Below are 12,889 nucleotides of genomic sequence, written 5' to 3'. Positions count from 1 at the left end.
GTTGAAAGTATGTTTATGATATCAGATTGAATTCTAAGGTGTTACCAAATCATCCAGAATCCCCACCGCTTCAGTATATTCCCTTGTATCCCTGTGTTTCTTCAGAGGAAAAAATGGGAGGAATGTAAGTGCTTTGTTTTAAAGTATATCATCTGTATTCTGTCATGTACTTCATCTCCCAGGGAAGATATCTGGGAACTCACTCTGCTGTTTTTATTTATCCTGCCAGTGTAGTATATAGATGAGAGGACTAAGGTCCAATGGTGTTAAAACAAGACATGAAATATTGATTAATTCTTTTTTAAAATTCCTTTTTCCTCCTGAGTATAGCAAATTTCAGATGCTACTGTCAATATAGTACTCTCCAATAAACCTCCACTATTGGAAGGGGTCCTGATCTTCATAGTGTTCTTATAAATGGTTATTATGATTCTAAATGGCTTTAAAAGCTCAAGGCTAGTGTTCTTCTGGTGCAACAGCAGAAAGCAAGTTAGAAGCAATGCAGCTTTTTATCATGGCAGAATGTTACTATGAAGTAACATGAATCGGATTGGGAATTCTCTTTGCTAGACAGTAGCAGAAAATTCTGTTTGAAGAAATGAAGATCCTAACGGGACAGATAAACAGATGTACAGTTTTGTGGCTATAAAGGTGTCAAGTAAAGAAGCACCATCATAGTTCACGTCCACCTAATGAAACACAGGTATTTGACACCCTGCCTTTTGTTCGTACTTGCCATTCTTCAGTGCTAAGTTAACCCTTTATTTATTGTTTCCAGAATGGTCCCTTACAAAAGCAGCTAGATACTCAGGAGTTTCCCCAAGGAAAAGGACATTTCAGGAAAGGTAGGGATAGAAGTTCACACCAGCTAACCCATGAAGGATGATAGATAGACATGGGCAAGGAAGAGAAGATGTAGCCCAAACTACTATCACTGTTCTTGAGTACAGTAAAACTCTCTGGGAGTTGAGGTAATTGTTTTTCACAAAAAAAAAAAAAAAAAAAAGATTTGTTTAAACTGGAGCGTACTGGAGTTTCTTTAGGAATGTAAAGCTCTTGGAGCGTTTCTACTATCCATAATAAAAGGTATTCATCAGAGAAGGAATTTGAATCTCAGTCCTGTATGTGTCAGGTAAATGTCATTATAAAGGTTGTACAACTACTTTTTCACCCATCATCTTAATTAGTATTTTGTCAAACTTCAACAAGAAAGAGCAAGGAAGTAAAACAGAATCTGAGCCAAAAGCCGCTGACTGGCAGATTTATCTGGGAGGCAGGAGACCATAGAATGTTCTTGCTGTGAACCAGGAAGAAACACCTGAGGTTGATTCTTCTGTCTCACAGGAAAGTTGGGGTTTATAGGCTGGATAAGTTAATATGTGATATTTTCTTTTCCACGTGAAAGCTTTATTCCTACCCCAGGATGAAAATGTTTTCAGAAGATTTTGTTGGGGGGGATAACTGATTCTTACATAGGCCTGCTTGGGAGTTCTTTTGCAGCAAAACTTAATTGTGTGCAGACCTTAGGCTACTTTAACTTATGATGGAGAACAGACTGCTCCCTGCTGTACCCAAAAGCTAAGAGCTAAAAGATGTGGCATAAAGCGAGATTATCCCCTTCTCTCACTCACACCCAACTCTCTCAAACTGAGCCAAAGCTGGGGCTGTGATATCTTTCTTTGGAAATTGGACAAGGTATTTATAATTTTAAGGTAATTATTCTCATTGATTTCAGTCAAACTGAAAGCAATACAATCACAAAGCTGGACTTCAACCAGTTTGTAAGCAGTAAGGGCTAAGTGTGTTCTTATTACTTATGAGGTTTTAAAGCAATAAGTGTTGCTTGCCCAGGTTATATGGGTAGCTCTGTTGACTCCCAGTCCCTCATTGGTAACACTTGCATGAGTAGAGTGAACAGGATTTGGTCTGTAATTAACAATGCATATGTTTGCTCACATAGCCAATTTGTGAGCCAAATTCTTACATGTCATTTATTCTCACTCATGCAGGTAATTCTTTTTGGACTGATTTAATGCAACTAGTTATTTGAGCAAAGGTTATCAATCTGGGCACTGTCCTCTTGTGTTTTTCTCTCTGCTATGTTATCTTAAAGAATGATAACACAAACCTATCTAAAGGGATATGCACATAATTTTGGTTTTCAAAGCCTTGTATTCAATGGTTTTCTACCAAAATGTCCTTAAAAGTTTCATTACTGTGTGAATTTTCAAGCTGAGGACCGCCCACTGCAGATTAAGATTTTGCTTGTGGAAGAGGATGGTGCATACTCACATGCACACTGCACAAACTCTGCCAGTAGTTTGCTTTTTGGTGGACTTTATCTCATTTTACACACTCCACTAATTGCTACCATTCAGATGTAAAAATAAATTATTTTTTGTCTTATGGGAGATGCATTGTTTGACTCCAGATATTTAACGTGGTATTTTTTCTGTGGACAATAGCTTGAGGCCCCAAGCTGGGAAGAATGAGAATTTTATATCTATAAATAATTCAAAATAATTGCATGGTTTTGACAGATTGTCAAGTTGCTTAATGCCTTTTGTCCCAGGTAATAGATTATATTTCTTTGATAAAGTGTTGATAATTTCTCATTGCAATTTGTTTTCTGTATGTTGTATCTTTACAGAGTCCAGTCAGGTTCATATCTCAGTACGGGTTGGTTTACCTTAATTTTGGCTATGGATGCCTGCTATGGAATTCACGTCTATGGGATGATAAATGACACCTACTGCAAGTAAGATCATAGGAAATTATTTTCATGCATCTACAATTCTGATGTCTTGTCAAAATTTCACAACTGATTTTAATATCATAAATCCCAAAAATGGATCAGGCAGTCATTTCCCAGTGTTGTGCATTGATATGACACTATTGTCAGCATATTTAGTCCTGATAGGGTATTTGCTGTTGATAAAATAAGAACATTTACAAAATCTAACATCAGATGTCATAAGGAACTATTTTTAATCAAAGATCTTTTGCAGTTTCTCAATTAGCTGGAAACAAAGTATGTTCATACTCTTCTGATAAAATGTACTTTCTTCTACTGCTAAAACAAATCTGTAGAGGAAATACTAATATATTTGTTCTCTGAATACCAAATACACCTGGAAGTGAAAGAATGATTAGCCCAGGATAGTTACCCAAAATTACATTCCACCACCATTGAGCAACCTACTTGAACTTTCTAGGTTATATATAGCTTGGTTTGAGTAGTAGGGGGTTTCTAATTAGGTAATAAAACAAGTCCTGCAAGCTTTATCACAGTAAACTGACATAAATTCCAGCCAACTACTGTTAGTGACCTTACAGTGACAACGAATTAATCCTATTGTCAGAAGTATAACTCTAAACACAATTTTTAAAAGTCCAAGTTAAATGCTTTCATCTACAATATATGGTAGAAAAATATAAAATGAAACTATTCCTCATTCAGAAAAGCAGGAAATGTCATAAACAATGTATGATACTAGTACAAATCTATTCTTCTGTACCGAGGCTGGTTCAAGTCTTGCATGTAACCAGTCCAGTGGGTCCTCAGCTCCTAAAGTCTTTGTGCGGACCCTCACTCCACATTCTGCGTTACTCCAGTGTGGGACTCATTTGAGTCACAGCTGTTTAATTAGGGTATCTTAACATTAGAAGCTGACTTTTTAGAACCTGCAGATCTCACTGATTGAGTCATCCAGATGGAACGAACATATGTTGTTCTTTGTTTATGAAAACACAGTAGGCGCCCTGAGATGAGGGGTGACAGGACTAAAGTTGTCCTCACAGAGTTCAGCCAAGCTGGCATTGCATAGCCCTGATGTAAAACCAGTAAACAGCATGATAGCACTTCAGTCTGTTGGCAGCAGAGAAGGATGGGTTTCCTTAAAGCTGCAATTCTGACTGCATTACCTACTTATAATGTATATTATTCTTATAATGGCCTTATACAGCCAGTTCGAGAACCAGTTTCAAGAGCTGGGACTATCCAATGAGAAGACTTAGGGGGGTGGAGCCTTATGGGCTGAGTTCTCCCAGGTTAAACAAAATGTGCAGTACCCATAAGAGCCAGCCCATCAGCTTCTTACTGATTGATAAGATCAATGTATGTTGAGAGATACACTTAGCTTCATTTTCTATAGGAAAATTCATACAAATCATGCTGTAATGAAAGCCCTTATACAATTTAGCAAAGGAGTCTGGGTGCTGACACATGGAAAGGATTTCAGATAATTCAGGTGCAGTATATATTAATGTTTTTCTTGGAAATAATACTTAAGTATATCTTTTTTTTCCCTAGGTCAGAAGGCTTTCGTAAAGTTCCCTACCACTATTATGAGCCAGGAAGAGATGAGTGTGAGGAATACTTTCTGCATGAAAATGCTCCATATGGAGGCCATAGGTTTATCACGGAAAAAAAAGTATTTGCTAAATGGGCCAAGAAGCACACAATAATATTTACACACCCCAACTGGACAGTGTCTTGATACTGGTTTTCTTAACTCTCCCTTAACAGCATATTACAAAAATGTCTCAGTTTACAATAATTTTGCTTGCATCTGGCTGGCCTTTCTCAGCCTAGGTAACACTAAACTAAAAACTAGAAGACAAAGAGGGTGATGGTTCAGCTGTTAAGCAAAATTAATCATCTGTGGAAGGCAGACACATTGTTTGTTATTTCTTAGGGTTTTACTCCACACAATGCACTTTATATTTTAACTGGATTTTACTTCAAGGCAGGAGCAATTAAAGACAGATGAGATTTCCTGCATATACAGGTGCACACAGAGAACATGGTGGTCCTTTAAAACTTGTCCATCACCTTAGTTAATTAAAATTAGTATTTGTAGCTCATTTGCAGTACTGCAGCACTAGTTCCATTTGTGGTATTAGTAGAAATTTTCCACAAAAGACATATGAGGAAAAATATAGATCTCCAAGGTCTTTGAGTGAGCAAATTTAAAAAAACACCTGAATACATTGATACATGTGAGCACTTGCATATATGGTAAAATTAGAGATGAGCTAAATATGGTTCTTGAACTGTGCAGAACTCTTGCATGAGAAGATACTATTTACTCAAGGCTCCAAATCAATTAATAACTTCTGAAATGCACCTTTCTTCCACCCTGGTCAGGCTGCACCATCTTGGATGATGCATTTTGTACTTTTTGAGGCTGTTGTCCCACAGTTTAGCTCCAGCAGCATGGCACTTAGCAAAGACTGTGTTTTGCAGCCCATGCTGAACCTTTGTCTGTTGTACCAAGCATGCTGTCAGTACCCAAGCTGGTTAGTGTAAAGTTGTCGCGTGAACATCTCCATTTACTCCAGTTGTGCCTTTGAGTTGCTCCAGCATCCAAATACCAGTCAGTATTTTGACAGTATTTCCCATGCAGCCATCATAATTTATTTTAAATCTCCAGTTTCCCCATCTTTAAAAACAGGGATAGTATCTATCTACCTCACAAAGGAGTTGTGAGGATTAATTTAAGTCCATAAAGCACTTTCCTGATGAGGAATGCTACAGAGCATGTATTCTTAACACAAAACCAATGGTACCTGTCATTTATTCTTGTCTGTTGGGTATTTGACGAAAGTGACAGCATGTCTGGATCTGATGGCGAATTGTTCTGCGCATCCACTTGCCTACTGAGGATAATTTGTAATACTGCGTTCTCTCAGTTTGCATTGCTTCAGATGGAGTTGAAAGAACCCACCAACTCGCAGTATTATCTGCACATCAAGAGGCAGTTCAAGAATTTAAAATATACTCACCTCTAGTTGAAATATGTATTTCCAAGCTTATTCCCGTGGAAAGTTTTCAGCTGCAGCAGACTCATTTGTAATATGACCATAATTCAACTACACATGTGAGTTTTATTTAAACTGTATTTAAATTAATGCTTTAAGTTTAGAATGTGTCCTATCAATATTTTAACATCTGGAATGTCAGATTCAACACTGTAATAGCCAATACTGTGAACACTTGAAAGCATTATTTGTGGAACATGACACACAGGGTTTACTCACACTACTTAAACGTTAACCAACAGGAAACTTTGTATGCTTTTGTAAATCATGAAAAGGGGAAAGTAAAAAGCTATTTTTACATGTAAGTATTTGTATACTGAATATTTCCTATTGTATATTTGTATATATAAATCTATATTTTGTATGTTCATGGCATGTATATTCTCTCATCAGCAGCTGCAACTCTTAGGATGGGGAGGAAATCTCTTCACCAGTGTTTCTCCTCCATTGGTTTCTTGTTCCTGTTGGTAGGTGATGCCAGGGTATCATCTCTCTTGCTCCTTCTATTTTCTACTGTAAATGCAGCTTTCTGATTTTATTTTTAATATAGCTCAGCTTTCGCTGCTTACTTTAGTGCTGTAAGTGTTCATGCTGGTTGTCAGACAAAGGCTGGGGCCATGCTTACGATTCTGTATAAACATCTATATTCAAATACAGGCTCTGTTCTAGACTTCTTGCATGACTTGATGTCTCACCTTCCTGTTTGAAAAAGGAGAACAATAATATTTTCCTACTCCCTGCCTTGACTGACTTTCTTGTAAGCTCTTGAGATGGATATTCTCATTTGCAATGTATTTGTATAATGCCTTGCAGAAGAGGTGCCCAAAGTGTCTGAATGCTACAGGCAATGCCATAATATACAAATAATTCAAAGTGGCTGCTTCTTGTCCCTCGAGTTTAAAATCAATTGTAGGCTAATATAGCATGGGATGAAATCAAGAGGGGGAAGGGTCATGGATGGATGAAGAGTTGTAGTAGCGAAAGACAGTGAGCTAGATTTATCGCAATATGCATATGCACCTTTTCAGTTCAGATGGATGGCTGAATAGATGGAAAGCTAATAAAAAAATTGTAATGCAGGATTTGAAGAATGCAGGGCACACAGAACTAGGGACGATGTTCCACACACATTGTACAGGGTAGCCTGGGAAAACCTATAGCTCCCTGGTGGGAAGATGAGCTGAAAGGGAGAACATCAGTCAAACTGAACTTGTTTTAGAAGGTCTTTGGGTTAATAGAAAGTTACTATGAAAGTGCTGCACATGGAAGTGCAGTTGGGCTGGACAGACTTACATGACAAGTGACCTCACGAAGCATAGTCTTTCTCCCCAACAAGCACAGCATAAGGATTCTGCCTGAGTTGTGTTCACATGCAAGGCAGTTTTTAAGCCTGAGAAAGTTTTAAAGATAATTAAGACTTGCCAAATCGCCATAAATCTGTTGTAAAATATGTGCTTCATACTGAAGCTCCTTGTGGAGTCCTTGCATGCTGTATGAAACAGTAACTCATGCAAAGGCTAGCTAAGAAAAATACAGCTCTAGGAACAGCTAAATGTACAGCAAAATTGAGAACATCATTAGAGTGCAGTTGTCAGAGCAAAGTAAGTGTTGCTCTCTGCTTGGATTTGTAGTAAGAGCAGATCCAGTTTTAGAAACATTGCAGCAGGCTTCATTCACACTAGAGTAAATGAACATCAGTTCCCTTATTTAAATGAGCCTGTCTTTAGCATAAACTAAACACATATTTGCATTATTTTTATGATATGAGTAAGGAACTGTGACCACTGTGTTAAAGATGATTCTACAAAGAAATGACTTTGTCGAAATCTGTTAAAAATCAGCACTGTGGTACTGAAGAAGGAATCTCAGTACTTGGCTGTGTAGTAAGAGACCTTGATGATTCACCTTCTGAGAGCAGTTAAGACATCAGCTGAGAATCATTTATTAATTCTTTAAATAAAGCCTACTACAGTTTACCTGAATGTAATCAGATCCTAATTGCTTATTCATTCAAGCAGTCCTATTTTAATCAACTACTCATGTGTATAAAACAAGCAGGGAGTTTATCTGAGGTTTTCAAAATAGATCTTCATATTGCTGCTAATAGAGGAATGCTCACTGTCATGGTTTAAACCCAGCCAGCAACTAAGCACCATGCAGCCGCTTGCTCACTCCCCCTGCCCCCTCCCCCCATCCAGTGGCATGGGGGAGAGAATCGGGGAAAAAAGTAAAACTTGTGGGTTGAGATAAAGACGGTTTAATAGGACAGAAAGGAAGAAAAATAATAATAATAAAATGACAATAATAATAATAAAAGAATTGGAATATACAAAACAACCTCACCAACCAATGCCTAGTTAGTTCCTGAGCAGCAATCCACCCCCTGCAGCCAACTCCCCCAGTTTATATACTGGGCATGACATCACATGGTATGGAATATCCCTTTGGCCAGTTTAGGTCAGCTGTCCTGGCTGTGTCCCCTCCTAACTTCTTGTGCCCCTCCAGCCTTCTTGCTGGCTGGACATGAGAAGCTGAAAAGTCCTTGACTTAGTATAAACACGACCTAGCAACAACTGAAAACATCAGTGTGTTGTCAACATTCTTATTCTAAATCTAAAACATAAAACTATACCAGCTACTAGGAAGAAAATTACCTCTATCCCAGCCAAAACCAGGACACTCACAAATTATTTGGCATTTTTTTTTGCCATCAGTCAGCTAAGTAGTCACCAAGTGTTTCTTTTACAATTTAGTTAGTTTTTTAAAATATACTTTTTGAAGAAAAAAAATGGCATTTATTGTTTGCCTTGCTTAGGCTTGGTTTTAATAAATGTTTAAATTTTAATATACTTTATGTTTATGTTGCATTACCTTCTGATTTATTTTTTTCCAAGGAAAAAAAGTTTTAAATAGGAAGGAGCAGAAATTTTCCTAAGAAAAAAAAATCTTTTTGACTGGCTAATTACTAATTCACAGGTAATTAACTGAATAACGTAAAAAACTGGGTTTTGTTTTTCCAAACAGACACAGCAGACATGATCCCAGACTTTTCATCCCCACTAGATGTCCAGATCACATCCCTCTGCTTATACCAAGGCCTCTTCACAGAAAGAAAAAAAGTAGTCTATGTATCCAGCCAAATTCCCTTTCCATCTGGGCTGGGAGGCTCCATCTGCAGACTGCTCGTATCAGTTACATCAGTAAGTGGGAAGGACTGAGGAAGAGTTCTACTTAGGAGCAGATGGTGTTCCAACTTCTAAAAAATGCCCCTAAAGTGCTTTAGGAGAGGAGTACCCATTGATCTTTCCTGGAAATACTTTACCGAAGTATTCTGTTTCTTCAAATGCCTTTAGCTCCTGTGTAGAACTATTGTCCTACTCTCTCCAGTAGGAATTAGCAGCAATGAGAAAACATGCCCTTTACAGGAAAAAGTAGAGGCAAATTCTGTGTTGTTGAAGATTTCTATGTAAACAACACCAGGGATGAAGAAGTCAGCCTGACACAAATTATCTGAAGACTCACTGCTTTAGGAATCTTTGATGACTCAATTCAAAACTAATGGAAATCACCTTGGCAAGTTAATGAATACAGCACCCATCCCAGTAAAATCTTTGCGCTCCTAGGTACTAAGGTAAGCAGTGTTTTGTCTGAGAAGTACCATGTGCACATAATGCATTGCATAGTTAATAAAGAGGAGCTCATCCAACACTCGGAGGGCTGATGCAAATGGTCTTTATTCACCTGCTCGTGGGTTGGACAAAAGTAGGACCCCACACAAAGGTAGCTGGCAGCAGAGCGCAGATGCTCAACCAGAGGACATGTCCAGGTAAGTAAGAATTAAATAAGTAGTCACCCATGAGTTATAACTGAATGGTGCCCTTAGTAAGTAGAAAATGAGAAGCACTTTACATATTGATGCTTGTATTTTGCTGACTTTTTTTTCTGCGTGTATCTCAGAAATAGCGTATGTCTTTAGTTGTGCTGAAGCAAGTCTGGGGTTCATTTATGATGAACCTTAGGGTACCCATAAGAGTGAAACTCTGTGTTAGTGCGAAAGGATCACACAGGAGCTGTCTGTGGGCATTGTGATGTACTGCGTACAACAGAGTCATGTATTTGCTGAAAAAGGCCTGGTTTTCCTGACTAGGCACAGTTCTTTTGAGGAGAAAGTGTTTCATTTTCAGCGGATGTGTCTCATTCTGTTCCTTCTTTCCTGAGAGGATGCAGAGGAATATGACTTAGCCATGTGGGAGTGAAGAATGGTATGGTAAATAGCCAACCACCAGAGTCATATATATTTTTCTGGCTATCGCTGTGATGTATAGCTAATGACACAGAGAAAAGCAAGCTTTTTGTAAACCTTGTATTGCATCATCTACAGAAGTCTCATGTGTCTGTTCTGGATTGGAGTCTCCTAGGCAAACCCTCCAGAAAGAGGCTGAAGGAGAAAGAGAGGGTCTGTCCCCATTGAAAGACAGGGCTTCTGTGGAAGCCATAGTAATCTGTGTGGCATACCTGGGCCTGCTCCCCCAGCTTTCATAGGCTCCCCACCCAGGCGCAGCTTTGGGCCCTTTCCAGCCCCATTGGATGAGGTGCGTTCTCCAGCTGACTTATACAGCCTGTGAGCTGCACAAAGTCTACCCCTTCTGTGGGGCCAGGGGAATGGTGATGCTAACTTGGGGGTGAGGAGTGATGGGTGTCAGAGCAGGGATGCTCCCTCAAGTCAGCAGCATGGTCTTGCTTGGAGCACAGTCTCACCTCAGATGTGGAACTCAGTTTCTTTGAATGTGGTAGGAAAGATATCACTGGGTTTTGTTATTGTTTGTATGATTAACTCACAGAGTCACCATTTTATGGGTGTCTTAAACAGCTGATATTGTGTCTTTTTTTGCATTGCTTGCTGCTATTTCTGGGAATTCCTCAAGATATGCAGCTGTCAGCATCTGCCACTGCTGTTCTGATTTACTGGCCATAAAGAGACTGTAAACTTGAACTAATGCATGTTCTTACCATGTATTATGCATGATAGCATGTTACACATTCTCGCACTATAATAAATAATGTAAGTAAGTTGTGTGTAAACTTAGTTTAAGCAGCGGGAGTAGTCCTTTTTCTTTTTCTCATATCATGTGTTGCCCAGAGCACTTTGCTGGAGTTCTGTAAGAGCCATTAGCAGCTGGTAGCAAATAAATTGTTGAAACGAGCCAGGAAATATTTACTAAATTTGACATTTTTCACTGGAATATCAGAAATAGTTAAACTTGTTTTTGTGAACCTCCTCTAGTGCTTACAGTCACAATTCTATGTTCTGTTATAAGGAAATCACATCTGAGTGTAACATCGGGAATGACTTTATTGACATGGATAATGCCAAGATGTTGGCAGGGCAGTGATCACAAATTTTTGACATTTATGGGAGTATCTTTTTAACGGGAATTGCACATGTAGAAGATTGGCTAAGACACCTGTAGTTTTTTCATATTGTTGCTGCTGAAAATAGTATTTCTGAGGATGGCTGGAGGAAGAAAAAATTGTGTGCTCACTGCTCTTTTGGCTGTTCATCTATCCCCTCGTCATACACAGACACAAGCACACACATCTGCAAACACAAAGAGTGTCGACAGGGAAAGTCTTTTTTTCCAGATAGTGGCAAGTAAGAACAAATAAGACTAATTTACATGGTAGATGTAGGTTATAGTACTTGTTGATTCATGTTTATTCTGTATATTTCCAAAGTCTAGGTCTACATTATTGAGGAATTAGCTCAGCTGGATAAGATCTGTAGCCTGAAACTGTTGGTGCTAAGGACCTGATCTCCACACCATGCATAGTCTCTAGTTTGGTTCCATGGGCTGAATGCCACTAGTGATTGGAGCACATCTTTTAGTTTCATCCAAAAGGAGTCTAGTTCACATCCTCAGGACCACTCCATCAGGCATACAGAACCTTGTTAAGTGAGGCCACAATACTGGACTGCCCCACAAGAAAGTGAAATTCCTATTAGCCCATCTTTTGGCTAAATAGAATCCCTTTGTTGGTTCCCCCCAACCCCGCCTCAGGCTTTGCATAGGTGTTTTTTTTCATAGGTATTTTTCTTTCAAATCTGAGATCTGATTCCTCCTGTCAGATCATGGGAATCAAGGGCTCCTGACTCCTCCTAAAATTAGCATCCAAATGTGCTCCGTAAATCAGGAATGTGGTATAGGACAGGGTAATCCAGCATGCGTACAGAATGGAAAGTGCTTGGCTTGATGAAGAGTTAACTGATTCCACTTGTGGATGTGATTTTTATCATGAACATGCTGGATGCTTGCTAATGCATGCATTGTTTTTATATACTGCATCGCACATAAAAATTCCCTTCATCATTTTCCCAGGGTATTTTTGTTCTTGTGGCCTTCCAGTTGTGTCTGTATATGTGTGCATATGTGCATGTATATACAGTGTACAAGCATTCTTCTGTTCTTAGACAGTTGCTACTATATGCTGCTAACATAAACTTATTTAGAAAGTTCATGTTAAACTATTTATTACATGTATTCTTTGGTTGCCTTTTTGTAATGCTGACAAGTGTATTCATAGTAGATATCACTGTAGACTTAGAAAACTTTCATACTATTTATACTTATTTTAGATGTTCCGCCGTGTGTTTTCTTGCTATATGCTACTTAGTTTTTGCTCCCATTTGGAGAATGTGCTTCTGTGTACTTGTAAAATTGTGCCTGGGTTATTTTAAAATATAAATAAATGTATATGATTTTCCAATTGTCTGACATAATTTATATATGATTTTGTGCTAAACACTTTTATTCTTGTTTATGTATATGCGACTATAATAATACCTGACAGTTCACTGAACTCAAAGAAACAAAGATCTCTGTTCTAGAAAGTATTATAATCTGCTGCACACAAACATACACTATGCCTAAATTATTTCTTAATTGACTTTAAAGACATTTTAAGGCATCTATCCTAAACATATCCAGTAATGTTGAGTAAACTCAGCCACAAAACCTACACTTACAATAACTCATGTTTTTATTTCTGTGTGTTAAAACACGTGGCG

General features: G+C 38.4%; 1 protein-coding gene across 3 annotated transcripts in view; it reads left to right on the top strand.

The window, feature by feature from the left end:
* The window catches only part of ST6GALNAC3 (ST6 N-acetylgalactosaminide alpha-2,6-sialyltransferase 3), a 231,690-nt gene extending 219,102 nt beyond the window's left edge, over positions 1 to 12,588 (top strand). Inside the window, exons 4-6 of one of the 3 annotated variants that reach the window (XR_005933653.1) lie at positions 2,651 to 2,758; positions 4,313 to 5,882; positions 8,848 to 12,588. Coding sequence is in view for 2 of the 3 variants with exons in the window: in XM_030032307.2 (XP_029888167.1) it covers positions 2,651 to 2,758; positions 4,313 to 4,499 (295 nt within the window). In the remaining variant the exon portion in view is untranslated. Of the gene's footprint in view, positions 1 to 778; positions 822 to 2,650; positions 2,759 to 4,312; positions 6,564 to 8,847 lie in introns of those variants that run through there. The other 2 variants (XM_030032307.2, XM_030032309.2) reach the window with 2 other exon arrangements.
* The last annotated feature ends 301 nt before the right edge of the window (positions 12,589 to 12,889 follow it).

The sequence above is a fragment of the Aquila chrysaetos genome, chromosome 12 (assembly GCF_900496995.4).
Source record: "Aquila chrysaetos chrysaetos chromosome 12, bAquChr1.4, whole genome shotgun sequence".
Lineage (NCBI taxonomy): Eukaryota > Metazoa > Chordata > Aves > Accipitriformes > Accipitridae > Aquila > Aquila chrysaetos.
Note: the sequence above shows the minus strand (reverse complement) of the source record. Positions and strands in the feature narration are given on the sequence as shown.